At 30.7% G+C, this 27,229-nt stretch overlaps 1 protein-coding gene across 1 annotated transcript in view; it reads left to right on the forward strand.

Moving 5' to 3' along the window:
• The first annotated feature begins 1,029 nt into the window (after positions 1–1,029).
• LOC129987666 (lipoprotein lipase-like) overlaps positions 1,030–27,229 on the forward strand; it is a 58,707-nt gene continuing 32,507 nt past the window's right edge. The window contains exon 1 of the mRNA XM_056095621.1: positions 1,030–1,192. Coding sequence (XP_055951596.1) covers positions 1,030–1,192 — 163 coding nt within the window. The remainder of the gene's footprint in view (positions 1,193–27,229) is intronic.

The raw sequence follows: 27,229 nt of genomic DNA on the forward strand, positions 1-27,229 counted from the left end.
AATTTGAAGTTTTAAAATATTTTGATGAAGAAGCTATTAAAGTAGGAATTGCATAAAATATTTAATTATTAAAATTTTAACGAACATTAAGATTGGTGAACCGGCTGGTCGCCAAAGGCGGCTAGTATATATATATATATATATATATATATACTTCTCGTCTTGAAGGACCTTGCTTAGAATTTCATTTCGTTTCCATTCTGGACTTTTTGTCTCTTGGAAGAATATTTGAACAATATGTGATGTGACTAGAATTTCATTTTCACTAGAATTTGCTTTTATTACTTTCTCTCATGTGAAGAATGAGGAAAAAAAATTGCAATCGTTTGAAAACTCGAAAAAGTTACTTTTTGGAATTTTTTTTCAGCTCATCTGCAAAAACAATGTTTCAAATTAAAACGAGTCTTGAAAATAAAGCGGAAATGAGTAATGGTGAATGATTCTTAAACCAACCATTGAATAATTCAGGGCCAAATCTGTTCTTAAGCATGAACATGACTGTTTCTCTGTGCCTAGATTTGAGAACACTTTATCTCAAAAGCTTAATGAACAAGATAGAAGATATTTGATATAATACAGGGTGTTCATTAATTATTGTCGGGGTTTCCGTACCTCATAACTTTCGAATAAAACATTTTACGCAAAAACCGATTACGTATCCGTAAATTACAACTCACAGAATTTTATTAATGATATTAAAGTGTAAAGATTGCACAATTTGCTCTTTGTAGGCATTCAGCTGAAGGCGAATATGTGTTCGTAAATTACAACTCAAAGAATTTTATTAATGATATTTAAAAGATTAATGAAATTGCACATGGCTGCCCTTCGTGGTTCGTAAGACATCGAGACGAAATTCGATTTCCTTCCGAGTGTTCTCCGGCATTTAAGGGGTAGCATTTTGGATCGCAGTAACAATTCTGCGCTTCAGTTCATCAAGGGAGGGCACAGGGGTCTTGTACACAATGTTCTTGACAAACCCCCATAGAAAGAAGTCCAGCGGTGTTATATCTGGTGATCTATTAGGCCATGGAATTGGTTCATCTCTTCCACACCACCTGTCGGGAAAGTTCTCGTCTAAAAAGTCACGTACAATCATGCCCCAATGTGGGGGTGCACCATCCTGTTAAAATATCACATCTGTCTGATGTTGCTTCATCTGAGGAACCGCATACATCTCCAGCATGTCAAGGTATGTCACGGACTTTATTGTTGTTTCAGCAAAGAAGAAATGTCCAGTAACTTCAGTATGTGATAAAGCGCACCAAACATTCACCTTTAGGTTATCTCTTTCCAATTCTTGATAATCGTGCGGGTTCTCCGAGCCCATATTCTACAATTATGTTTATTTACTTTTTCTGACACAGTGAATGTTTATCCACTTTTTCTGAAAAGTGGATTTGTCACTGAAGAACCATTTCAGAAGGTAATTTTCATCATTCTCAATTCGAGTCAAAATTTGTTCAGCGAACTCAAAACGACGTGGTTTATCATTCGAGTGTAAAGCTTGCACAATTTGCACTTTGTAGGCATTCAGATGAAGGCGGTTATGGAGAACGTTCCATATCGTCGTATGCGGCATATGTAACTGCATAACTGCTTGTCTCGTTGATTTTCGTGGACTGCGAGTAAACGTTTCTTGGATGCGATCAACATTTTCCTGCGAAGTGTTCGGTCTTCCCGCTCCCTTTCGTTGCCAGTTTCCTGAAACTGTGTTAACCAGCGTCTGATAGAATTATCCAAAGGGGGATCTTTCTTGTACGTGGTCTTGAAACGACGTTGAGTAGTTATGACTGATTTAGTTTCGAAAAACCACAATATACACATTGTTTTTTCTTGCACGGTCACCATTTTTATTTATGACGTCATAATTACCCAGACTGCAAATGCGCTAAGATCGCATTGTTGCCACGTAAAATTCTTTGAGTTGTAATTTACGAATACGTAATCGATTTTTGCGCAATATTTTTTATTCGAAAGTTATGAGGTACGGAAACCCCGACAATAATTAATGAACATACTGTACATTGATACTAATATTGCATGCTAGAGACGGAAAGAAAATCAAAGAACCTAAAAGAAGGTAATCAAAATATATTCTGACAATCGTCCATAAAACAACAAAAATATTGTTACGGAATAATCCATTCGATTGGTGTATTTTGAAAAATCCAACAGGCTCAGTAATGGATAATAGTACTTTTTTCTAAACGAAAATATAAAACATAGGTAACAAATCACAGACAAAGCGTAGACAAATCAGAACTTGCCATTATCAGCATTATGCAAGTTATTAAACAATCACAACAACACGAAGCGCCCAGAAGGAATAAATTGGCGAAGCACATTACAAAGAGAGATTTCACTGAACATTTTTCGACTCAACTCGACTATTTGACTTTATAGCTTTCATGACAAAAGTATTTCGATCTTCAGGAAGTTTCGTTTGTCTGACACAAAGTTGCCAAATCGTAACTAAGACGAGATCAATGAGGTGGCATTCATTCATGAACCAAAAAAAATCTGTGAAATTCTCTTTTATACCATGATACTAACTGCGCAAGGGAGCAATATTTCAAATTCTTAATGATGTAAAATGGCCATGTTATGGAGGAATACTAAAAAATCGGAAAGAATATACACAATATAAATAAATAAAGGATTCGAAATAAAGGATTGAAATTTTTCCCGTGAAAAAAAATTGTTTTGCTCGTTTTTCCGATTATTTTCCTTAGCTCCTGGCTTGCTCTGCATTACCTCCATCAACATAGTAATAATATAATGACGGCATATATTAATCATTTTCAGTTGCCATATCAAAGAATTATGCTGATCTTGTATTATACTAAGTTTTAGTCTAAGATTTATAAGATATAAAGAATCTGAAATAATATTTCACAAATTGCGTTTCAGTGTAATTATGCATTTTCTATTTTTAAAATACCTTTAAATAAATACTCTAAAATAGCAAAAATAAAGGTTCCGAAAGGTGTGCACAGTGAAATTGAAAGTAACTATGAATAATCTGAATTTTTCTCTTTGAAATCAAACTTTGATATAGAAATTTTTAAATATTATTTTGGAAATATTTATACCAATGATTCTGATAATGGCTTATTTCTAGTGAAGGGTCGAGTGACAGAATTAGAAATCTCCAGCAATAACGAAATGAATAGAGGAAATCAAGAACAGCAGAAATCTATAAAACTGACCAATGTGAAACTTATGTATAAATTTAATACAATTTCAAAATCTTAGTCAACCCTATTGTAACATTCCCCGTTTCCTAGTATATGATAGTATGATAAGACATTTCTAGAGTATGATAAGACATTTACAGCCAGCTGTCTCGTCGCTATTACTTACTAAACTCCTCGAGATAGCCAGATGGTGGATCTTTTCATCTGGGTGGTTTCGCATTTGGCGAACCACCCCACTTTGCATTAGCGACTACATTGAAAGACCACATGTGGGAATTCCTCGTCCAAGAGATATTGATAGTACATTCAAAGAGAAAGGGGTGTCCAAACATCTGGATGCTAAATGTTTCTCATTGTGAAAGGACTATGATAACTCTGTGTTCCAGAATAGTCAGTTATGAAAGGTGCATCACTAAAAGGATCTTTCCACGACCGACTGGCTCCGCTGAGGGAGCATATTGCTGAACCCCGAATGGCCGAAAGAGAACTCAAATGACCAATGTAAATTAAGAGGCGGAGATTGTCGTCTAAATAACGTGTGGAGATTTTTGTTTAGGCAAAGGAGAAGAAATGAATTTCAGGCAAACTGTTGGACTACGCCCACGAGTTCGGATTCCGAGAACTACCCCTGGAATGGTCATGCTCACTAACAACCTGTTAGTTCCATGTGGTATTGTTTCTCCGTATTGATGGAGAACTGAGTTTCAAGATAAACCTTCGACTTCGACTGTTGTGTCTCCTATTACAGGTGTAAATAACTATTTATTTAACCAAGATTAGAATAACTTGATCTTTTGTATATATAGGGCTGTAAAATAAAGAATTGTATGGAAATTCTGCTTCGTTATTTGATCAGTCTAGATCAAGACATTACACTATAGTATTAAATAAGTCAAATTTTCAAAAAATGGCAGAATCAGTTTAATTTCTGAGACCATGGAGCTATGTTAACATTTTATTTCCCTCCAAATGATGGTTGATGATATTTATACGACCGTGTTTGTCATTTGTAGGAAGCATAAGTTTTTATATAACATAAGAATTGGAAAATTTTGATTCAAAGGTTGGGTCTGAAGAAAATCCGCAAGATATTCTCTTCTATGGTTATTGAGTAAAATAGTATTTCAGATTTTCTCTTGAAAATCAGTGGTAATAGGAGAGAAACGACAGTTTATTGCTTATATAAATGTAATGAACTTTCGAGTTAGATAAACACTGGCGAAGAAAGTCAAGTGATTAGGTTCGGTTTGATTGGTTCTTTTGCTTTAAGAATTACTATAAATTTATGTAAAGTACTATAAATATATAAGATATGGTCATTACTTGAGAATGCCCATTGAATTAAAAGTTCATTTATTCATACTTTCACGACCCTTGTAATTCAGAATCGACGCATTATTAAATAGAAATAGATAATTTAACACATCTCCCATATTGTTTTATAAATTACATTTGGTTCTAATTACCTTTTAATTGGAATCAAATTATTTTATTATTTAAAGCTTACATGCATTTTAAATTACTAGTAAAAAGTAAGCGAAAGAAAATTTTAAATGGTAATTATTTTCAAATTAGAATATTGTGTTCAATGTGCATTTCATTGGCAGGATTTTTAGGAAGTCATGTTCATGATTTCCGAAATGCATGTGAATATTCTTTTCATGGAATTAACTGCCAAAAAAATATTTAAAAAATATACGTGAATATTCTTTTGATAAAATTAACTTCGAAAAACATCAAAACACATATGTGAATATTCTTTTGATGGAATTAACTTTTTTCAACAATCAAAAAATTATGTGAATAAATCTTTTGATAAAATTAGCTTCGAAAAACATCAAAACACATATGTGAATATTCTTTGGATGGAATTAATTTTTTTCAACAATCAAAAAATTATGTGAATAAATCTTTTTATAACATTAACTTTTAACAAATATCAAAAAATGTTTGTGAATGTTCTTTTAATAGAATTAAATTTTAAAAAACTTTTTTAAAATATGTGTTAATATTCTTTTGATGGAATGAACTTTGAAAAAAACATCAGTGATCAGAAGCCAGAACTTTATGCAGTTTATAAAATAAGGAAGGGACGAAATAAGCATTTATTAGTAGTTCTAATTGGATTTTAAGAAATTTAAGAATCGTATTTAATTTAACAAATTTTCATTCTGTGCTAATATTTTTCCTGTTAAATTACATTGCCCACAAAAAGGAAGAGGACGCAGTAGCAAACTGTAATAATTTATAATTAGTTATGGAAGAAAAACATACATCCTACAAAACAGACTCTTAAATAAAGAGACATTACTTAAAAATATATTTTCAAGTGATATTTATTCGGTTTGCGCAAATGAGATGGATTTCAAGATTCTGGATATTAAATATTTACAGAATACGCAAATAGTACAGATCATGAAGATAAAATATCTATATATGCATACAAGTTACTGTTAGAAAGATTTTTGGAATGATTATATCAATGAATAGTTATAATAGGGACATAAGCTGCAGACGAACCACATTTCTTTACAAGTTCAAGCTAGACCACCTCACTGCAAATGTTGCCATGGATATCAACACAATATTTGGATCTGGAATTGAATAAAATCTGATAAATACTATGGTGGTTCAGAAAATTCAGATCCGGGATAAAATCTAGTGAAATGATTCCCTTGAATGTCGCAACAACAAATAGTGATCGTTAGTTAAGTCTAATTCTTGATAAGCGATAAAGGATTTGACAATTCAATTAGACATGCTCTGTTCAACAGTTTGAGCTTGTTTGGTAGCATTTAGTAAATACAAAATCTGGATATTTGAGTACCATGAGTTAGCTGAACAAATCCTGGTATGTCGGCTGAATTTTCCCTTCTATATTATTCCCAAACAGAATTTTTGAAAATAGTAATATCTTCGGAAAAATATATTTGCACGATTAACTACTTAATATTCAGGTATCATTTAATGTATTCTGGGACATACTTACTCCAATGCCAATATCCAAATGACGTTAATAATACTTCTTTATACATTTTCAAAGATATTCATAAGCTTTGTAGGAATATACTGCAGATAAAAGAAGAAAAGAAGAAATTAAAAATAATCTTTCATTCATTGCCGGTACTAAAGCAAATATTTTTAAAATTTCCAAAGAATTTTTCTTCAGCCATTGAAAAAAATTCCTAAAATAGTATTTGCATTCGTATTCATGCGCAGTTTTTGTGCACTCGCAAAACCATTAGCTAGATTCAAAATTCACAGTTTGAGCGTACCTTTTGGCATGCTGAAATCGTTTCAGTTCAATATGCAAATTTAAGAACTTCATTTTCCTTTTGTTTTTTCTAAAGTTCTTACTATAAAAGAAAGGCAAGTGTTTTCATTCTTTCTTTTGGGATTTTAGTTATAGTTTTTGTAAGTCAAAGTAATTTAAGAACAGACTCGAAAATCGAATTATATGAATTTATTTATGTAAAACTTTCTCAAAATTCTTTACCTCTTTTGGAAATTTTGTAATTTACCAGTAAACGTAATAGCACGCTCTAAAATAAATTTTTCTAATTTCATTATTTAATAAAATACATTATTCAAGAAGAAATATCAAAAGCAGTCACTTTTTTTCGAAGTTCCTTTATTTCCTTTATCTACACTTCAATGGTATGCAAAGTCCCTTTGCTTTTTTCAGTATATTCAAACTTCAAACTTGTGATAAGATTTGCTGCTCAAATATTTTTTAAAAAATTGGGTTTTCTAATGGCATTTTACCTTCATTAAAAAAAATTTGCAATATACATGAAGATAATTATATAATTTGTTTTCAAACACCAATTGCCATAAAAGATTTTTTTTTGTACAGATTCCGAAATATGACACCAGAGGTTGTCACCTCTAAATCCTCTATTTTAGAGATAAATTTAAAAAAACTCTACTATACTATCTCTACTGGGAAATCCTTGTGAGATATTTCACGCCATAAAAAAACTCTGCCAATTTCAAAAGTTGGTTTTTCAAATGTAAGGGCATGACCTTCACGTTACAGGCGATTGCTTGCTCCTCAAACCGCCATAAATTTTCTATAAAAATATCAAAAATGTAACTTCGTTGTACATTTTCTTAGCGAAAAATTTCGTGCAACTTCATTGTACATTTTCTTAGCGAAAAATTTCGCAATGTCCTAAATCTAGAACCCAATATTGATTTCATTTTTTTTTAAATTTTATATCAAGGCCATTGATACTTCATTAGATACACACACCACAACTCACCTAAAATCTTGAGGGATATCATAAAATAAAACTTTGCAAGAATCCCCAGCCACAATATCTCGTGAAATATTGCCAAACAGTTTTATTATAGTTTTATTTTATTATTGTAGTTTCATTCTACATTACAGTTTTATTTTATACTAGCCGCCTTTGGCGACCAGCCGGTTCGCCAATCTTAATGTTCGTTAAAATTTTAATAATTAAATATTTTATGCAATTCCAACTTTAATAGATTCTTCAGCAAAATATTTTAAAACTTCAAATTTTGATAGTCATATAATTCACTCATAATATTATAAAGGCCTTCAGTCATAACGTGATATGTATCTCTCTAATTTTCTGTTACCCCTCGTAGAATTTATGCTTTAAATTAAAGTGTAAATGATTCATCTGCAATTAATATAATAATATTTTTTACTGAAACAAAGCATTTTTTTTAATAATGTGGTTACTGATAATAGAGTCACTGAGCGTTTAAACTTTATGGACACTAAAGAATATCTTTCTTAATTTATGTAATATCTCAAGAATTTGTCAACAAAATTTTCGCGGATTCATCATGAACAGATCGATTAATGAACAATGTTTATTTTTAAATGCATCAAACACTAAGAAAATAAAATGAATCGTTTAAAATAATCGGTCTAAAACAGGTTTAAAAAAACTACTTAAAAAACGATGTAATTAAAACTATAAGCATATACAAAAAAATATATAACTAACATAAATACAATTTAATTACAAAAGCATGTAACTCACCTAAAAATAATTTAAATCGTCTGTTGAAAGTGGTTGTCATGACAACAATCAGAACAATGCGCATGCGTGAATTTTCTTCGGAAACTTCTTTTCCCTTTCCAGCTGTGTTGCCATAGAAACCGGCGCACAGCTGTTTACACGTTTATGTTTATCTATTCAGATTTTATAATATCTAATCAGAGTAACGGTGAATATCAGTGTATTCGTGTTCGTCAATAAATGTTAATTTTTTTAATAACATGATTAACGAAAACAGAGTCACTGAGCATTTAAACCTTATGGGAACTAAAAAATATCTTTCTTAATTTATGTAATATCTCAAGAATTTGTCGACGAAATATTTTAAAACTTCAAATTTTGATAGTCATATAATTCACTTATAATATTATAAAGGCCTTCAGTCATAACGTAATATGTATCTCTCTAATTTTCTGTTAACACCCGTAGAATTTATGTTTTAAATTAAAGTGGAAAGAATTAATCTGCAATTAATATAATAATATTTTTTACTGAAACAAAGAATTTTTTTATAATCTGATTAATGAAAATAGAGTCACTCAGCGTTTAAACTTTATGGGCACTAAAGAATATCCTTTTCAATTTACGTATTATCTCAAGAATTTGTCAACAAAATTTTCTTAGATTCATCATGAGCAGATCGATTCATTAACAATGTTTACTTTTAAATGCATCAAACACTAAGAAAATGAAACGAATCGTTTAAAATAGACGGTTTAAAACAGGTTTTAAAAAAACTACTTAAAAAACGATGCACTTAAAACTATAAGCATATACAAAAAATATATAACTAACATAAATACATTTTAATTACAAAAACATGCAACGAACCTAAAAAAAATTTAAATCCAGTCCGCATCGGTTGATAATAATTCGTCAACACAATGCGAAATTCAGAACACAAAGCGCATGCGTGAATTTTCAACGCCAGTTACGTAACGCAAATACGTTATTTTTTTTCTACGCCAGTTGGGGTAACGCTATGCGGATTAGAAATTTTTAATTTCCTTTATTCTGTTTTATTTTTATTCAAAAGTTCTTCAGAATGAATCTGAAGGATCGATTAATTAACAATGTTTAATTTTAAATGCATCAAACATTAAGAAAATAAACAGAATCGTTTGAAATAATCCGCCGAAAAATACTAACCCTAGCCTCATTACTGTTGGGAGAAAAAAACCCCGGAAGCCTTACTCATTTGGCGGTGGCGAAAATGGAAGATTTTTTTGGCGGAAAAGTTGGCGGTGGGGAAAATAAAAGATTTTTTGGCGGGAAAGTTAGTTTTTAATTAATAATTAAAATTCTAATTAAAATTTCAAAAAAAGGGACCCCAGGTGCACATTCCCGACCTCTAAGGTATACATGTACCAAATTTGATAGCTGTATGTCAAATGACCTGGCCTGTAGAGCGCCAACACACACACACACACACATTGAGCTTTATTATAAGTATAGATTAAGTTTTTTTTTTTATATTACAGTATTTTTTTATATTACAATTTTATTTTATATTACTTTTTTATATTGTAGATTTATTTTATATTACAGTATTTTTTATATTACTTTTTTATATTGCAGATTTATTTTATATTACTATTTTATTTTAAATTACTTTTTTATATTATGACTTTATTTTATATACGTTTATTATATTATAGTTTTATTTTATATTACTTTTTTATATTGCAGATTTATTTTATATTACGTTTTTTATATTACTGTTTTATTTTAAATTACGTTTTTTATTTTAGAGTTTTATTTTATATTACAGTTTTTTATACTAGTTTTATTTTATATTACAGTTCTATTTTACATTACAGTTTTATTTTATATTTCAGTTTTTTTACACTACAGTTTTATTTTATATTACAGTTTTATTTCACATTATTATTTTATATTACAGTTTTATTTTACATTATTATTTTATATTACAGTTTTATTTTACATTATTATTTTATATTACAGTTTTATTTTACATTATTATTTTATATTACAGTTTTATTTTTATTTGTAGCCATGGCAAGCAAATAAAAATGTTTTCTATATTTGTTGTTCAAGCATAATTTAAAATAAGACTTTATTTTTATTCTGATAAAATGTAATTCATTAAAGTTGGTGGGCATGATTAAATTAATACTAATATTTTAATGACCATTAGCTAATATCATTCCTAGCTGCCATTGGTCGCCTTTGGCAGCTAGGGATGTTATTACTATAAAATACTTAGTTTTACCCCATGTTTCCAACAGAAATATTCTTTCAAAAATAATAACAACATTGTTTTATTGATTCCCTGCTTTAATTAAATTCAGGAAGCATTTTTAGGCTCGACGACTCGTTTACATTTATTAAAGCTACGTTCACAAAAAAGAAAAAGATACGATTTTCAAAATACGAGCAACAAAAATCGCTGGAAGTAATTTGTTTATATTAATTTTAATATCTTTGAGACTTCAAACAATAGCATTCCACTTAAAAATAGGACGGAAAAGTTCTCCACATTATCCTAAGTTTACAAAGACTGAAGGTCTTTGCTTCATATATAATATGTAAAGGACATCAAAGGACGTCCTTCTTATAAAGCAAATTCTTGGCACATGATTAAATGGTCTGACTATAATAAATAAATTTAGCATAATAAGAGACAAAAGTAAAATGAAAGTTGGGTTTAAATTTTATATTCTGGAAAGGTTTTCATGAAATTTAATTAAATCAAGTGTGAAAAGTGATCTTTGTTAAGTATCATTATTCTTAAAAGATAATAAAAATTTTCAACGATGAAATATTTGGCTTTAATTAGTGATGTTATTTATGACATATATTTAAAATGTAAATTAAAATTTTGCTTTAATTAAAGATGATATATAAAGAATACAAGTAACCAACTTTTGTCTAAAAGGCTGGATTTTTAGGTTGTTATTCGAATGCTGAAACAGACATAATATATATGATTTCTTAGAAATGATTAAAATTCGTACATCATTTTGCTTTCATTTTCTTTTTAAACTTATGAGAACATGGGATGACAAATGATACTTGAAAAATTATTTTTTTATAATAATTATTGTTTTCGTATTATTTTTAATTACTTTTTATTTTCAAGGTGTCTTAACTACAATCTTACTGACTTCTAGCAGAGATGACATAAACCTATTCAATAGCAAATCCGGATCTGACATAAGAGTGTAGACATAAAATACAAGAGCATAAAAATTGCAATATATAAAAAGTACCAGTTTATGACTCGTTGCATATTAATATAAATAAAAATAATTTCAAAGATAAAACACCATTGACATCAATGTAGAGTTGACAGTTCCTTCGGATCATGAAAGTTGGGCAATCTCGGACATCTCTTGCATACTCCCAGATTTAAATAGCAGGCCACTAACAAGAATGTAGTAAGATTCTCAGCATTTATCATTGGAGTTGTAGGCAAGTGATTTTGTGCACTTCCAGAAGAAGTAAAAGTGTACTAAGTCCTGTAAGTGGCAGATCAATTCACTAGACCAACAAGGCTAAATCTCTGATTCCAAGTTTGTATATTCCACTATACTACGATATCTTTTGCTCATGTACAAAATGAAGGTTAAGAGTGAGAATCAAAATACCTAAGCTACTGCAACGCCATCTACTGTGTCAAGAGTGTGTTTCTGACCCAACATTACAGTGTGATTAAGTGTCCTCTCAGTGTAGCCTACAATTCCTAAAAATTTATGAAACTTCAGCTGAGATACCGTGTTATAGATTTCTCAGCTGATTCACTGATTTCGAATTCATATATTCTATTATAATAATATTGATTTACTCGATTGCGAAATGAAGATTCAGAACGAGAACAGTTGAAAAACTTGATCTTCAGTATCGCCATCTATCGAATCAAGAAGATGTTTCCGTCTCGGCATGACTGAGTGATTAAGAGCAGTCTCATTGTACCCAGAATTTCCTTGAAATTTATGAAACTTCAACTGGAACACCCTATAAAGAAGGACAATTTCTTAACTAATAGTTAATCATCAGCATTTGTCAAATCTAGCATTTTTTACAAAGCTTACATTTACTAATTAAAATAGAGCTAATTGTAATATATATTCTTTTTTCAGACTGTAAATCACAATTAATTTAGTATTTTTATTCCAACATGAGTGATTTAGAATGCAGTCTGGAAAATATTTTGTGTGTTCATATCAGCTAATAAAAATAAGTATAAATGGAATGGAAGCGTATTGTTTCCACGAGAGAAAAATCATAATTTTTATCGAAAAAAATATAAATATTTAATTAGCTTATGTGTAAGATGATATATTTTCGGAAGATGAAATGTGTAGATACAGTCAACTTTCAGATAAATCTGTCGTGGTTTAAACTTTGTTGATAATCTTTGTAATGAAGTAAATAAAACATGAATTTTCTAAGCTAATTTTCTAAGCTAAATTTTCTAAGATAATGAATTCTAACTAATTGGAATGAATGAAGAGAGGATAATTAATGTTACAGAAAATTTTACTGCAAACATATTTTTTTCTTCAAAACTCCAGTTTTTAAATTAATCATTTTCTTTCTTAAATCCAGATCATTTTGAGAAATGATTCAATGGTGAACTATACGATTGGGAGTTTTACTGTACTTAAATTGTAGTTCTTAAAAAAAAGATCATTTTCTATAGCCAAGGAGCTCTAAATGCGATAAATTAAATAAATAGTTAGGTAAATTTTTATTAAACTGAAAATCTAAAAAAAACATTAAAAAACTAAATATCCAGTTGAGTCGCTTTCAACAATAATTTTTCTAGTTTCTTAAATTTTTGAAGATTCTTCATTTTTATTTATAACCATTATCAAGGGGAAAAGCAAAGTCTCGCTCCATAACGTTTTTAAGTGTTTTTAAAACAAAGTAAAACAAATGTCTTTTAAAGCAAAGTGGCATCATTAATATTATCAAACAACTAAATTGGCATAAAAATCAATTTTTTTATTTGATTTTTTTTCTTATTTATCGATATTATAGAAACACTGACATTTACAAAACGAAAAAAAAAAAATTTCTCGTCTCAAAGCTCTTAAAATAAAGGGTGGCCCAAAACTTAACGAATTATTTGAATTTACCACCATTCATGCAGCAAAGAGTTTGGCAACCCAGTTAAAAAGACCATTTGTCAGCTGATAATTTAGAATTTGTAAAAATGGAGCGTTAGACGATCGAACAACGTGTTAACGTAATATTTGAATTTTTTAAAAACATATATTCTTTTATTAAACATAAAACACATAATTTCTTTCCTTAAATTTTTATACATTTATTGAATCTTAAATTACACAGAATAGGGTTAAGTATGGAATAACACGTAGGGGGAAAGGCCTCCATGAAATTGCTGGCACATACGCACTCTTTTGTCAAAATTTTTCATCACCATTTTTCATAAATGTGACTACATTTCTTGATGCAGAGTTGAATTTCTTCCTTCAATGCACGCATGCTTGCTGGTTTGTTGGCTTAGACATTTGTATTCAAAGAAATTGACATTGACCCATAAAAAGACATCCAATGGTGTTAAATCACATTATCCAGGTGGTTGATTTTCAAGTTTTAGAACTGTGGTCACCAGACTTCCATTACTTTTGAAATATTGTTCAACAGTGAAAACACATTCTTCTGTTGTGTAATGCACCATTTTTACCAACCTTAAACTATCAGCTGTCAAGTAGTTTTTTGATAGCAACCAACTCTTTATAGCTCAAATGGTGGAAAATTCAAATCTTGCGTTAATTTTGGGACAACCTTTATAAATAAATTTTTTCAAGCTTATAATAATGTACATTAAACCAGCTTTTGTTCTTGACTGCAGTGATTTGAGCTTCAGTGTTACAGTATTTAAAAAGCTCTAGAAATGGAAGGAAAAATATTCAGAAATAGCTTTTGTTCCGTTTTCTTAATTAATGATATAAAAATTTGCTTTATATTACGAAAAATGATATAAAATAATTGTCTTAGTAGTTGTTTTATGCATATTATAAGTATAATGGTAAAATGCTTCAATTAAAATGGTAAAAACGATTAGAAAATTTAAAATCACATATCGAAAGTACAATTGACATATTTATATTACATGTCTGTCCATAGAAAAAAATGACTTATTTGACATGACTTACATGACATGACTTATGCATATTATAAGTATAATGGTAAAATGCTTCAATTAAAATGGTAAAAACGATTAGAAAATTTGAAATCACATATCGAAAGTACAATTGACATATTTATATTACATGTCTGTCCATAGAAAAAAATGACTTATTTGACATGACTTACATGACATGACTTATGCATATTATAAGTATAATGGTAAAATGCTTCAATTAAAATGGTAAAAACGATTAGAAAATTTGAAATCACATATCGAAAGTACAATTGACATATTTATATTACATGTCTGTCCATAGAAAAAAATGACTTATTTGACATGACTTACATGACATGACTTATGCATATTATAAGTATAATGGTAAAATGCTTCAATTAAAATGGTAAAAACGATTAGAAAATTTGAAATCACATATCGAAAGTACAATTGACATATTTATATTACATGTCTGTCCATAGAAAAAAATGACTTATTTGACATTTCAATCGTAAAAAAATGTTTACAAAGTAAACCTATAGTTTGTTTGAAGAATTTATTGAATAGTGCCGACTTTTAGTTATCATAGTGAATATTGGTTGTGTCTACATTCAATTAAATCTCTTACCATATCTAATATTCATAACTTCCTTAAAACTTCCTTAATATTCATAACTTCCTTCTGTTCTGCTCCTTGTGTATGTGAACCAAGCTAAAATAGTAAAGTAACATGACATCATAGTACGAGGGGTGATCCAAAAAAAAGTTTACAAGGCAAAGGAAAAATACTTTATCAACAATAGATACATGATGCAAAGGGTAATTAAGATACATATGTGGCAGGTGCTTCTCTATATAATTACCACATATGTTGAAGCATTTATCACTCCGCTGAACCAATTTGTTTAACCTGTCTTGCTAAAAATCAGATCCTTGGCTACAGAGCCAGTTCTCAGAACCTTTTTGAAGATCACCGTCTGATATGAACCTTGTTTGACACTGTCTTTGACACCGTCTGATATGATAAGTTTTTCTTCAATATCAGGAAAAGGAAATAGTCACTGGGAGCCAAATTGGGGCTGCAGGGGGGGGTAGCTCCAGACCTCCCACCTAAACGTTTCCAGCAATCTATCTGCTCTCTTCAAAAGAAAGACACCATTTCGCCACCTGTTGTCTACTCATTGCTTCGTCCCCGTACACTTCAGCGATTTGTCTGTGAATGCCCAATGAGGACACATTCTTGGTCCATAGAAATCGTATCACGGCTTGCACCTCTGTGCGAGACTACTTCTCTAGACGTCTTGCCATTTCTGTCGCTTTTTTAAGTCTCAGTACTAACACTATCTGCTCGAACGACAGGTCTAAGACAACTAGCGCCATCTGTCTCCACTCTGGGTAACAATATTCCCACCCACAATTTCTACTTTCCAAATACTGTTGCTTGTAAACTTTTTTTTTTTTGAATCACCCCTCGTACTATCAACTGGCGGAGTAATCTAAATTCTAATTTTCACAGTACAGCAACTTCACCTTCTTATTCATCATATAAAAAGCATAGATATTAAACAGATCTTTCATTTTTAACTTTCAAAAATGTAAAAAAGTTCAGCCATTAAATATTTAAAGAAATAATAAAAATAGTTTTGATATAAATTTTTAAAAAGAAATCTGACATTGAAAATTATGTAAAAAAAAGTTATTTAAAGAAATTGAGAAAAATTTATAAAATTTGTACGGCTGTAGAAATGGTATCAGTAGATAAACAATTCTTTAAATTTTAAAATGGATAAAAATCGGTTTGTTGCAGTTATATTTTTAAAAAGTTATTGATAAATCTCTTTTCATTATTTAAGCCAAAATCTCACTTTATTATTTTTAATTATTTAGAATGCTAATGAAAATCTAAAGAATCCTACTATTTGCACCCTCCCACCTTCCGGCGTAAATATGTACCTAATTGGGTTGCTGTAAATCAATCAATATGTCCTTCTTAACAATGTGTCGACACACACTTGCGCATGTTCACATTTCTTATTGGTAAAGATTATGAGAAAAAATTCTCATCTTTAAAATATGTCCATTTTCGTTTAAAACATGCTTGTAGTTTTTATTTTACGGAATTTAATTCCATTATTTCCTACAGCCAAATATCAATCTGGGCTATATGTTTAAGCAGTATGATTTTTAAGCATTCTGTTTAATTTTTAACTTGTATAAATGAATCAAATCAGACAAAACCTTAAAGGTATCCAAAGCGAAAACTATGGATAGTAAAAAATGCTTCGTATCTTTCTGCCAATTCATCAAGCATTCGTCATCCCCCTCGAATTTTATTTGACAAGGAACAGTATATACTCGATCTAATGAATGGTACAATTAAACTCAATCAGCTGGTGATGAAGCTGATCAAATTAGCGCCAGAGGAATTCTGGGAAAGAACACTTCACAAAGGAAATATATTCCAGGCTGCATTGAGTCAGAAAGATGCGACTGGAGACGAAGCGACAAGCACTCATTAACATGTTAACCACCAGAGTTCGTAGATAACTATTATTTTGCATTGCCTTATTGCCCAAGTCTCGTTTATCATTGTCATCGGCGGAAACATCAATTATATACCCTTCATTTTGGTCCATTTCTCTCCATCACTTTAGAGGTTTTGACTAATTATGGTGTCTCTGTGATCAGATGCATTATGTGCCATCCGATTGCAAGCTTCTTTCTTCGATATTGTTGCTCTTTCTGTAAGTTTATTTCGTTATGAAGAAATGGTGATAATGAGAGGAGTGGCATAAATTAGATTATGCTTTGGTTTTCAGCATGTAATTCCATCTGACCAAATAATTGGCAAATTTGAGAGAAATGTTTTTTTTTCTTTTTAAAAAAAACGAAATTATTTGAAGTGGGAACGGAAATATACACAAAGAAAAGTACTGTACCAGTTTTATTGAAATTTATATTTATTTATACTAAGTAATTTAAGATCATTTTGTATTCTGAATCAATTTACTGTCATCAGAAATTCAGGGTTAGGTTTTTTTTTTCTTACAAATCTGAAGTATTGATTCCTGGTGCAATTAGTTCCCTTGTAAGTTAGAGTTATTAATTAAGAGTTATATTGATATTTTAAAGGATGAAATATCGGTGACAAGGTCATCATTTGGCGATTTGGCGACAAAATTAAAATTTCTTGAAAATATAAGGATTAAGATGATATCTCTGTTAGGATTCTAGATCCGTCGATTGTTTTAAAAGATTTTTTGGCTCTTTTGGAAATTCAATATGAAGCGTGAGGACAAAGTGAGTGAAATCGGTCGAGTGAATTCTCTCTTACAAGAGTATTTCATAGAATGAAGAATACTCGGGGAGACCAAATTATTATGATTATTTGACACTTGCGTGCAGATCAGCCATAAGTTCGTATTATTGCTGATGGGAGTGAAATATCTATAAAAGGGATTGCAAGATTGGTGAAACTTTAACTGCATTGCGTTGTTTTTGAAGAAATTGGCATTTTTTAAAACTCAATTTAGTTTAATTTTACTAAATTTCAAATGGGGTTGATTGTAAACGCTCGAAATCTCGAAACCAAAAACTACTAAACAGATGCACTTGTGCAGTGCTCGAGAGTAGCAATTATTAAGATTTACAGAGAGTGGATTATCAAACAGAAAACCCAATCTCGGTGTCAAGCTTGTTGCCGTCCCAGGCTTCTAATTGCTCAATCTGAAAGAAAACTAGCCAGAGTCCACCAGACTCTCAATATTCAATAGTTGAAACGCTTGATACTCAGCAAACATTTAACTCGAAATATAATGCATCATATTGTAGAAAATCTCAATCAAGGAGCTACTGCAAAGATCTCTGAATGAAATGTTGGCCGCAAGTTACACCATGTAAGCTTTGAAAGCCGACGACATGTTTGAAAGTCTCTATTGTCTGGGTTAAACAAGAACAGATATCACCAATTCACAAAGTAGTACAAGTATTGGATGCTAGATTATTGGAGAAGTGTCACATGGTCCGTTGAATTGCGTTTTCAGAACACCATGCAGATGTCAGTACGCAAATGTGGAGAAAACAGTACTAAAACATACACCTTAACTGCACTGCTGCGTTATTTTAAGATGGTGGAGTAATACTACAGTTTGGGAGATGTTTCCTTAGGAATCTACGGATCTTTTGATTATTGTGAGAAAACGTCTCAATTCTCAAGGATAATTAAAAGTTATAGCAGATCAAATGCCTGTTATGTTAATGGTGTACCCTGCCCTGGGGATGTATACTTCGAGCAGAGAGTGCATACATGTCATAAGGCTGGCATTGTCCGAATTTGGTTCAAAGACCATGACATAGACTTCATCTGACTAAATGAGCTTGCGCCATCCCCACAATCCCCAGGCCTAAATCCAGTTGAGAATCAGTGGGATGAGATCAATCGGAGCATCAAGTAGCTAAATCAAATGCCAACAATAATACTTAAGGAACTGGAAAGTGCAATTCATCAGATATGGTCTCAAATTACTCATACCATCTACCAACATCTCATAGAGTTCCATACTAAGAAGAATTTATGCAGCATTAAAGACAAAAGATGTCCAAACTTTATATTGAGGGAGTGGCCTTAATAACTTGGCAGCTCAGTGTATGTTCTAATGCTTTATATTTGAAAATAAATAGTCTGGTTTAGCATTGAAACAATGTATCTGATCTGAAACCACAAACATCACTTTTAAAAATATATTCTTGATATTTCCTTTCTCATTATATTGTCGCATTGAAAAGAGGCAGTCGACTCTCCATGGCCGAATGTTCATAGCACTGGTCTCATAATCAAGTGCTAGTGAATTCGAATCCCGCTAGAGACAATGTGATTAACAGTTTGTGTAAATATTTCATTCCTTGTTTTTATGTTTCCCTTTATTTCATGTTCCAGAAGATTCTGGACATTTCTTTAGTTCACCAGACAAGTGTTCTGGACTTTTCTTACTGTCGCCAGAAAAGTATTCTGGAACTTTCCCTGTTAGTATAAAAGCAGAAGATCTGTCAGTCACTGTGTTCTCAGTTCTGGGTTGAGTTAATAAATTGGTTTAGCTCTACTTCTTGTGTGTGTCATTGCGTTCCACACTAAAGTATCTAAGTGACAATATCAAAAAGAATTTGAAAAATTTGAGGGAATAAGACCTTGAATTAACAGTGGATAAGCGAAAATTAACCTTATTGCCCCGTTTAAATATCTCAAAGGAAAATTCAGGATGAGACATAAGAATAAGATGATTCCGAAATAGCGCTTACTTAATCTAGATTAGAAGAATAGCTGAGTGGTTTCGATTGTGTTCTTTCATTGTTCTTGGAATTAACAATTTAGTTGGCATCATGCATTCGTGATGCCGATAAATTATTATATTAGAATATTCTTCTTTGAAGAAATTTTCTGTTGAAAACAAAACCACTTAGTAAGTATTTGAAGTACATACTACAGAAAAAGTGGGGAAAGTTAGAATTATAACAAAACAAAGTCCATGTCACTCAGCTCGGAAACATTCTGCCGCTTTCCTAATCAACAATGATGACGGATTTTATCTTAACTGACCACTCAAGCATAAAACTCATATACGGAAAAGTAAACATGTTTATCCAATTCAATGTTTTTTTATATCTCCAATATAAAGGTATTGCTTGTTTAAGAGATCGGATACTGTTAAACAATCGTTTTAGCAAATTTCTTAAGGCAATTGACATTAAAACGTCCAATGAAGAGGTTTATTTTGTTTGAAGTCTCATAAAATTATTATTTTCTACAAAATACTATATACTATTACCCACAAAAATCATAGTTGCATTATTTGGAGACTATTAGATTGCTTAATATGTCAATTACGCATATAATCAGTTCATAAACAGACAAACTAATATTTAAGTTATTCAATGAGTGAAAAAATATTAGCTCAGTTTGAATATCCCCAACAAATTTGTTAGAAATATTTTGAATCGGAATCAAAAGAATTTTTAAGAGAATTTCAACTTGAAGGCCTTAAGTATTGGTTAACTATGTTATTTATTTATAACACATGTGAAAGTAATAATTTGTTGATTTAACTTGATTCAGTTTAATGTTTCAAATTTATAAGTAATATTTAAAATGAAAAAAACGACTTTATCGTGATTTAATTGGCAAACTTTAAGCGCAAGACTATTACGTTTAGTGGCTGTCAGAGAGATGCATGAATACAGTCTGTTATTTCCATAACGGAGTGTCTCAAATATTGTTCTCATAAGGCATAAAAATCGCACAGCAACCAATAGACAAATAGAACTCGTAAATAGCGATTGAAGATATCATCGTAAAAGGCGAATTAATTTCAGCCAACCAATTCCCTTTCATTATATCTTTATCCTCAGAATTTGATTTTGACAAACCAATTATTTTCCAAGAAAATAAATAAATAATAGACAATTAGATGCGTATAGATATAAAGAGAAATCTTGCAGACAATTTCTTAAGTCTGAAACTTCTTAAATAGACCATAAAATTTAAGATTCATTCAACGAGTTTTTTAAAAAAAACATTGTTAGTGGTATAAAATTATGAAAGTTCCTCACCTTTCACGTGACCTTATATTATTTTACAATAACATTTTTCAAATATACAAGGTATTCTAGTGACGGGACATAGAGAGAGAGGGTACTGGTAAGGAAAACGTACATTTTTTGTAAGGAATATACAGTTAGAAATGACGCATTGAGGCACGAAAACAAAAAAGAGTTATATAAAAAGATAAACTATGAATGTAATTTACAACAATATGGAATTTACAACAATATCGAATTTACAACCTTATCGAATTTACAACAATATCGCAATTTACAAGAATATCGAAGAAGTACTTTTTCGCAGTAATGTTGACAAAATATACTGAAATTTCAGATCAAGTGTAGTTATATAAACGAAGCAGCTATGAATGATTGATAATTGTATTGGACCTGAGAGTAGCGAGCCTTATCATATGTGGTTTGATGCATCTGTAGATAAACGTCATTTGCAATAAAATTACTCATCTATCCAGACGGAAAATTTTATAATTAGTAAAAAAATAGATATGCATCTAATGTATAGTTCTGCTAAAGGGGACGACATCGTACTTGAGATGTATGTCTGTCTATGCCGCAGCACAAAATGTTTCATGCCTGTGGCATTTTCTCTTTTGAGAAAACAGCTCATTCATCGCCAGTTCTGACTGAAGGACTGGAACGAGAAATATATGACATTCACCCATGCAAGAAACTGTCTTGAACATTATAGAGGATACACTGCTATGCAAGAAACTGTCTTGAACATTATAGAGGATACACTGCTATGCAAGAAACTGTCTTGAACATTATAGAGGATACACTGCTATGCAAGAAACTGTCTTGAACATTATAGAGGATACACTGCTATGCAAGAAACTGTCTTGAACATTATAGAGGATACACTGCTCAGAAGTAAAAAAGTTATTGCACATAGAGAATATATGAGTTAGACCACTTTTTGGAAGGTTTTCAAGGGAAAACTTGTAAGCCTATTCCATATTCTGAGAACCTAATCTTTGCAAGCAAATAATTGCTCTCTGAGCGTAAAATTCTGCCAGTGGTTTTTGCAACATTCTGCGCTGTAACCAGATTTTCCAGCTTGTGTGCTATTTACAAATAAGGCACGTTTTACACAGGAAAGGGATTTCGTTGTGCACAATGCTCATGTATGAGCATTGTGCACATGCAACTGAGAATCCCCAATCTACATGCAATCTCTGTAAGGTTTGAACGGATATTGTGAAAGATTCCCTCATAAGCTCATATCTTCCGCTAATTCAACTTACTGGTTCACATTTTTGTATTTTTTTCGCAAGGATTTTACTAGAAATATTTCAAACTATCGAATGTTGTTTGTAATCAAGTGTGGTTCCAGTATGGTGATGCGCCGGTTCATTTCAAAGCAGATTTCCGAAATCTTGCAGCGATAGATTGGGCCTGGTGAACTAGTTCAATGACTGCACCAATCGCCATATTTAAAAAGCATCGATTATTTCTTATAGTGGCATCTGAAGCCATCATTTATCACCAATACTCCATTTCTGAATTGAATACTTCGTCGCTCAGTTATCTATTGTGACTGCAAGGGTCCATGAAATGCCTGACATTTTTGGAACTGTTTCCCAAAATACCTTCAAGGGTACCAAGTATGTATTGTTGTCGATGATTACAATTCTTGAACATTTATTATAAGCCTTGCTGCAAAGAAGCACCCATGTCATATTCTTTGTGTTCGTGATTCACGTGACCCTTGAATATATCTGTATATTCAAAGACATAGAAACAAATGCTTGGTGATTGAACTAAAAATTACACGTAAATATTTTTAATAACAAACTGTAACACAAACAGACAATGACGATGATGGTAAGTTGTCCGGAGCACCCGCCTTGCGCAGCAAGGCTATCTCCATGATCCTGGTAATGAAGGCCTGGCGTTATGGTATGCCCTTAACTTCGGTAATAGATGGTGAGCTGTAGCAGGGAGCTGGTCGGGTAGTCGTTTGCATGGGTCTGGATCGGAGAGTGAAAAGAGCAAGAGATCTCTGTTGACGCTGTCCCATAGTTCGAAGACAGGGGAGTAGGAGCGGGAGTGAGCCTGGTCAGACACAAACAGACAGTTCATACACACAGAATAAAGACTCATTAGTATATTCGATTATTATTCTTTTTAACATTGGGGAACAAGTGTTTTTATTAGTAATCTTTTATTCATTGTTTATTATTAATTAATAAAAACATTATTTTAACCTCCCCAATGAATGACAGACGCAGAAAACGTTATTCCTAAAGGAGCTGGTACGTTTGTTGCATTATTAATTGATTAAGATCTCATTTACTTAAATGAATAAATTTTTTTTATTTAAATACTTGTAGACATTTTAAATTTAGAATATTACTATAGCATTTCGAATATGTTGGAAGAATTCACTGTTAATGACGGACGGTAAATATAAAAAAAAATCTAATATTCACATTGCTTGATTTTATTGGCATATCGAATAATGTAATTGAATGAATTTGTTATCGCAATGAATAGGAAGTTCATCAGTGCAACGATGAATTCTTTTTTATCTCAAAAAATATTTACAAATTCAGCTAGATAGGAAAATTGGAATTCGTGATTAAAAAAGAAGGTACATTTTTATTTAATTAGATTTTGTTTCACGTTCGTGAAAATGGAACTTGGTTATCAGTTTTTTTACTTTTTTCTTGATGTGGTAGATGATTATATTTTTGTACACATGCGTTTTCTCAATGATAATGCAATTATTTTAATACTGTCAAAAGTAAATTTTCTGCAAATAATGATTAAACCTTTTCTTTCTGTATCATTGAAATACTCTTGTAATGAATTAGAGAAATATTAGATTCCAAGATTGAAAAATGCAAAATAATTCAAATAAAAATATATCACTATTACGTGTTTTTAAGAATTTTTTAATCAAATTCTTATGTCATTTATTGTTAATTAAGATTATCTGACTAAATTAAAAACATAAATTGGATAAAAATTCGCATTTTTATTTATTTATTTATTTTTGAAGTTTCAAAAAATAGCTACGATTCTGTTTCCAGTGATATCTTTATTTTATATTCATGTCAATTAGAAACCAAGTTATAGCAAAGAATTGACGTGCGAGTGATACTTATTTATAAGCATTAAAAAGACTTTAAATGCATTTTCCGAAGAACGAGTTTTTACATATTCCTACTGTAGAATACTGTCATATCTCAACAAATTACGAAATTTAATAATTAGAGTTCATTGTATTATGCAGAATGTAAGGAACTATGGATTTGATGTTGAATGCTGTTGAAATGGATTTATAATTGTTTAATGCAAATATTATTGAAAAAAAATTCCAAAATTTCATAGATAATTTAATATGTTACACACAAAAAACTTATTTTTAATTATGATTCTTAGATAATATTTAATTACACTATAAGATATGTCACTCACGTAATATTAAAAAGAGAAATTAAAAACTAAAACAAAGTTTTCTAGAACAATCCTAATTTTTGGCAAATAAATTCTAAAATTTACATCAAAATATGCTTTATCTTCAAAAGAAAATATTTAAGTAATTTCACTTTCATTCATCATTTTATTCTTATATTAATAACGTATAACCGGATACTCCAACCCGCAAGAAGGCGCACAGAAAAATCTGAATCCACAACAGCAACACTGGCGAGAACTATGGTTGAGTCCTAAGGGCCAACCCCGTCCACATTACAATCCCTTGGGAAGTACGACCCCTATCGAATGGAGGAAGCCCCAATTTTTTCTGTGCTCCCAGGGTAACGAGAACCAACCACCATATCGGAAGCTTCTCTTCCTCAGTTAAGAGGTGCCTCTTAGTGGAAGTCTTTATATTAATAAAAAGAACGCATCATATAAGCATTACTTTTATTTCGAAATATTCCTAGTCGGAAATTTTAATGAAAATTAATAGCAATTATATACTTTCATATGTTCAAAAAAAATTTTCAAATTATATAAGAATATTGTATGATGAATACGTAAACAGCAATCCTGAAATTGATAGATTAGATTTCTGAACTTGTAAATAGAAGAAGTAACAAAAAAAATTACTTTCCAAACAAATTTTAAAACCAGATTTCACTGTTAACAAAATAAATCAAGATTATTATGTAACTTCCATTGCTTAAAAACATGCTAAGTAAAGTTAACAATTAAAGAGATCCACTGAATTTGCTAATTGCATGTCTAATAGAAATTAGAAAATCATACATTAACGGGGTGTTTTTTTTTTTTTGCGTGTGTGTGTGATAGAAATCCTTATTTGAGTTTATGTGTGTGTGTGTGTGTGTGTGTGTGTTATAGATATCCTTATTATAAGTTCTGGGAAAATTTCCTATTAATTGCTGTCCAATCTTAGATTAAATTATCTCTATATGCTTGAAACTAAATTTCCATTTATTGTTAGCAAAAATCTGCATTAAATTTACATAATCACAATACAATAGTTCATTTTCTCTTTCAAAACTAAAGGGCGAAATATAAATTTTAAAACATTTTTCCCATTTTAATAGAAGCACAAGTATTTTCTGATATACCTGATACATAAATAATCTTAACGAAAAGCAATGACATATATATTAGAACAATAAAACGAATACCCTCAACAGACGATTAATTAATTAAATATCACTAGTGATAAAATCCTTAACGGAGGATCCGACTATAGCCGCTATAAAATATGTCGTAAATGCTTTATTTCAAAGATGCATTAGTTTATTGCATTATTGAAATATCGCAGCAATAACGTAAGCCTTGCCTCGAGGCAGATGCTTGTGAGGACAAATAACTTTCTAAATTAAAATGCTTACTAACGGCAGGTGATAAACGTCCACTAAAGTTATAAACAGTTAAAAAAAGAATGTAATTATTTTCAAAACTCATGATACCAAAATGTCGTTTGGCGTTAGTACTTTTATAATGTCCTTTGGAGAGAATGCAGCGGCTAATTATATATAGTAATAAATTCTGTGATTAATTGTGATAGTTGTAATTTCGGTAAAAACATCATATTGAAGGGATTTATTGTAGAAATTACGAATCTTAGAATTCTGTTCGACTAACGAATAGTAATAAATAAGAGTCATAGTGGCTACGAATGTATGTATGTTTTACATTTTATCCTAAGCAACTGAATCGAATTCGTCATGCTTCTTGTGCAATCAAGGAGCATGACTCGCTTAGTATTTGATTCCCCTACATAATATGTACAAATATATAAACTCTTATAATAAACATATTGTATATTATATTATATTGAACCAGGAATTCTTAAACATGCCTTCGAAAATTCGATGAGGAAAGTATTTTAATGAGCAGAATTTCACGAAATATTTTTATTTGTATTTTAATGACCAATAAGGGATAGTAACAGCAGAAGCAATTATGCAATAGGGTTATAATAAAAACTTCATTTAGGAAATTCAAAATTTGCAGTCTATTAAAACGCTTGTCACTATTAGCACTTATTTGCCAAAAGAGTGAGATGAAATTGAAAAAAAAAAATATTAAGATTTCGCAGGTTTTCCACAGTTTGAGAATTTTTTTTAATTATTATTATTTCTCAAAATTTTAAAAAAGGATCAAAAAACAAGATATTGAATACCGTGATGGCCCCAACATTTCTTCTATCAGTAGTTATCTATCACATGAGAGATATAACTTTATTCATGGGTTTCACCATGTATAAATATTGATGAGGTAAGACAGCTGAAGACTAGAAATGAAAAATCCATTAAAAGCCAAAAAACTATTTTCCACTTTCAAAACAAAGGAAACTAGTTTCTTAACTTGGAAAATATGGAAGTATTCAATGAATTTTATGTACTAGATAAATGCATCAGTATGTTTCGCCAATGAAATAAGTGACTAGGGTGTGATTTGGAAAAAATGCTATCAAAGCCCACAACAGGGATCCTGCCGTGAGAAATGAAACAAATGCCACATATCTTTATAAAGCAGTAATACCCTAATCATCTTGAAACTGATTTTTGGATCTCTCTTACGCTTTGCGGAGGAGAATTAATTATTTTTGCTATTTCCAAGTTTCAGTTCTTTTGTTCAGAGAATTATGAAGCATTGAAACATAACTGCATACCTAGAGCCAGTTAAATGTTCACGTGACCGAACTTACAATCATATTTTGTTCTCAGAAATAAGACTCACAAATTATGATGTTATACCATGTAATAAACATATATACTGTCGTATTAATAGTGTAAAATGTCTTACTTTCAAAATCGAGTAAC

Source organism: Argiope bruennichi, chromosome 10 (assembly GCF_947563725.1).
Source record: "Argiope bruennichi chromosome 10, qqArgBrue1.1, whole genome shotgun sequence".
Taxonomy (NCBI): Eukaryota; Metazoa; Arthropoda; class Arachnida; order Araneae; family Araneidae; genus Argiope; species Argiope bruennichi.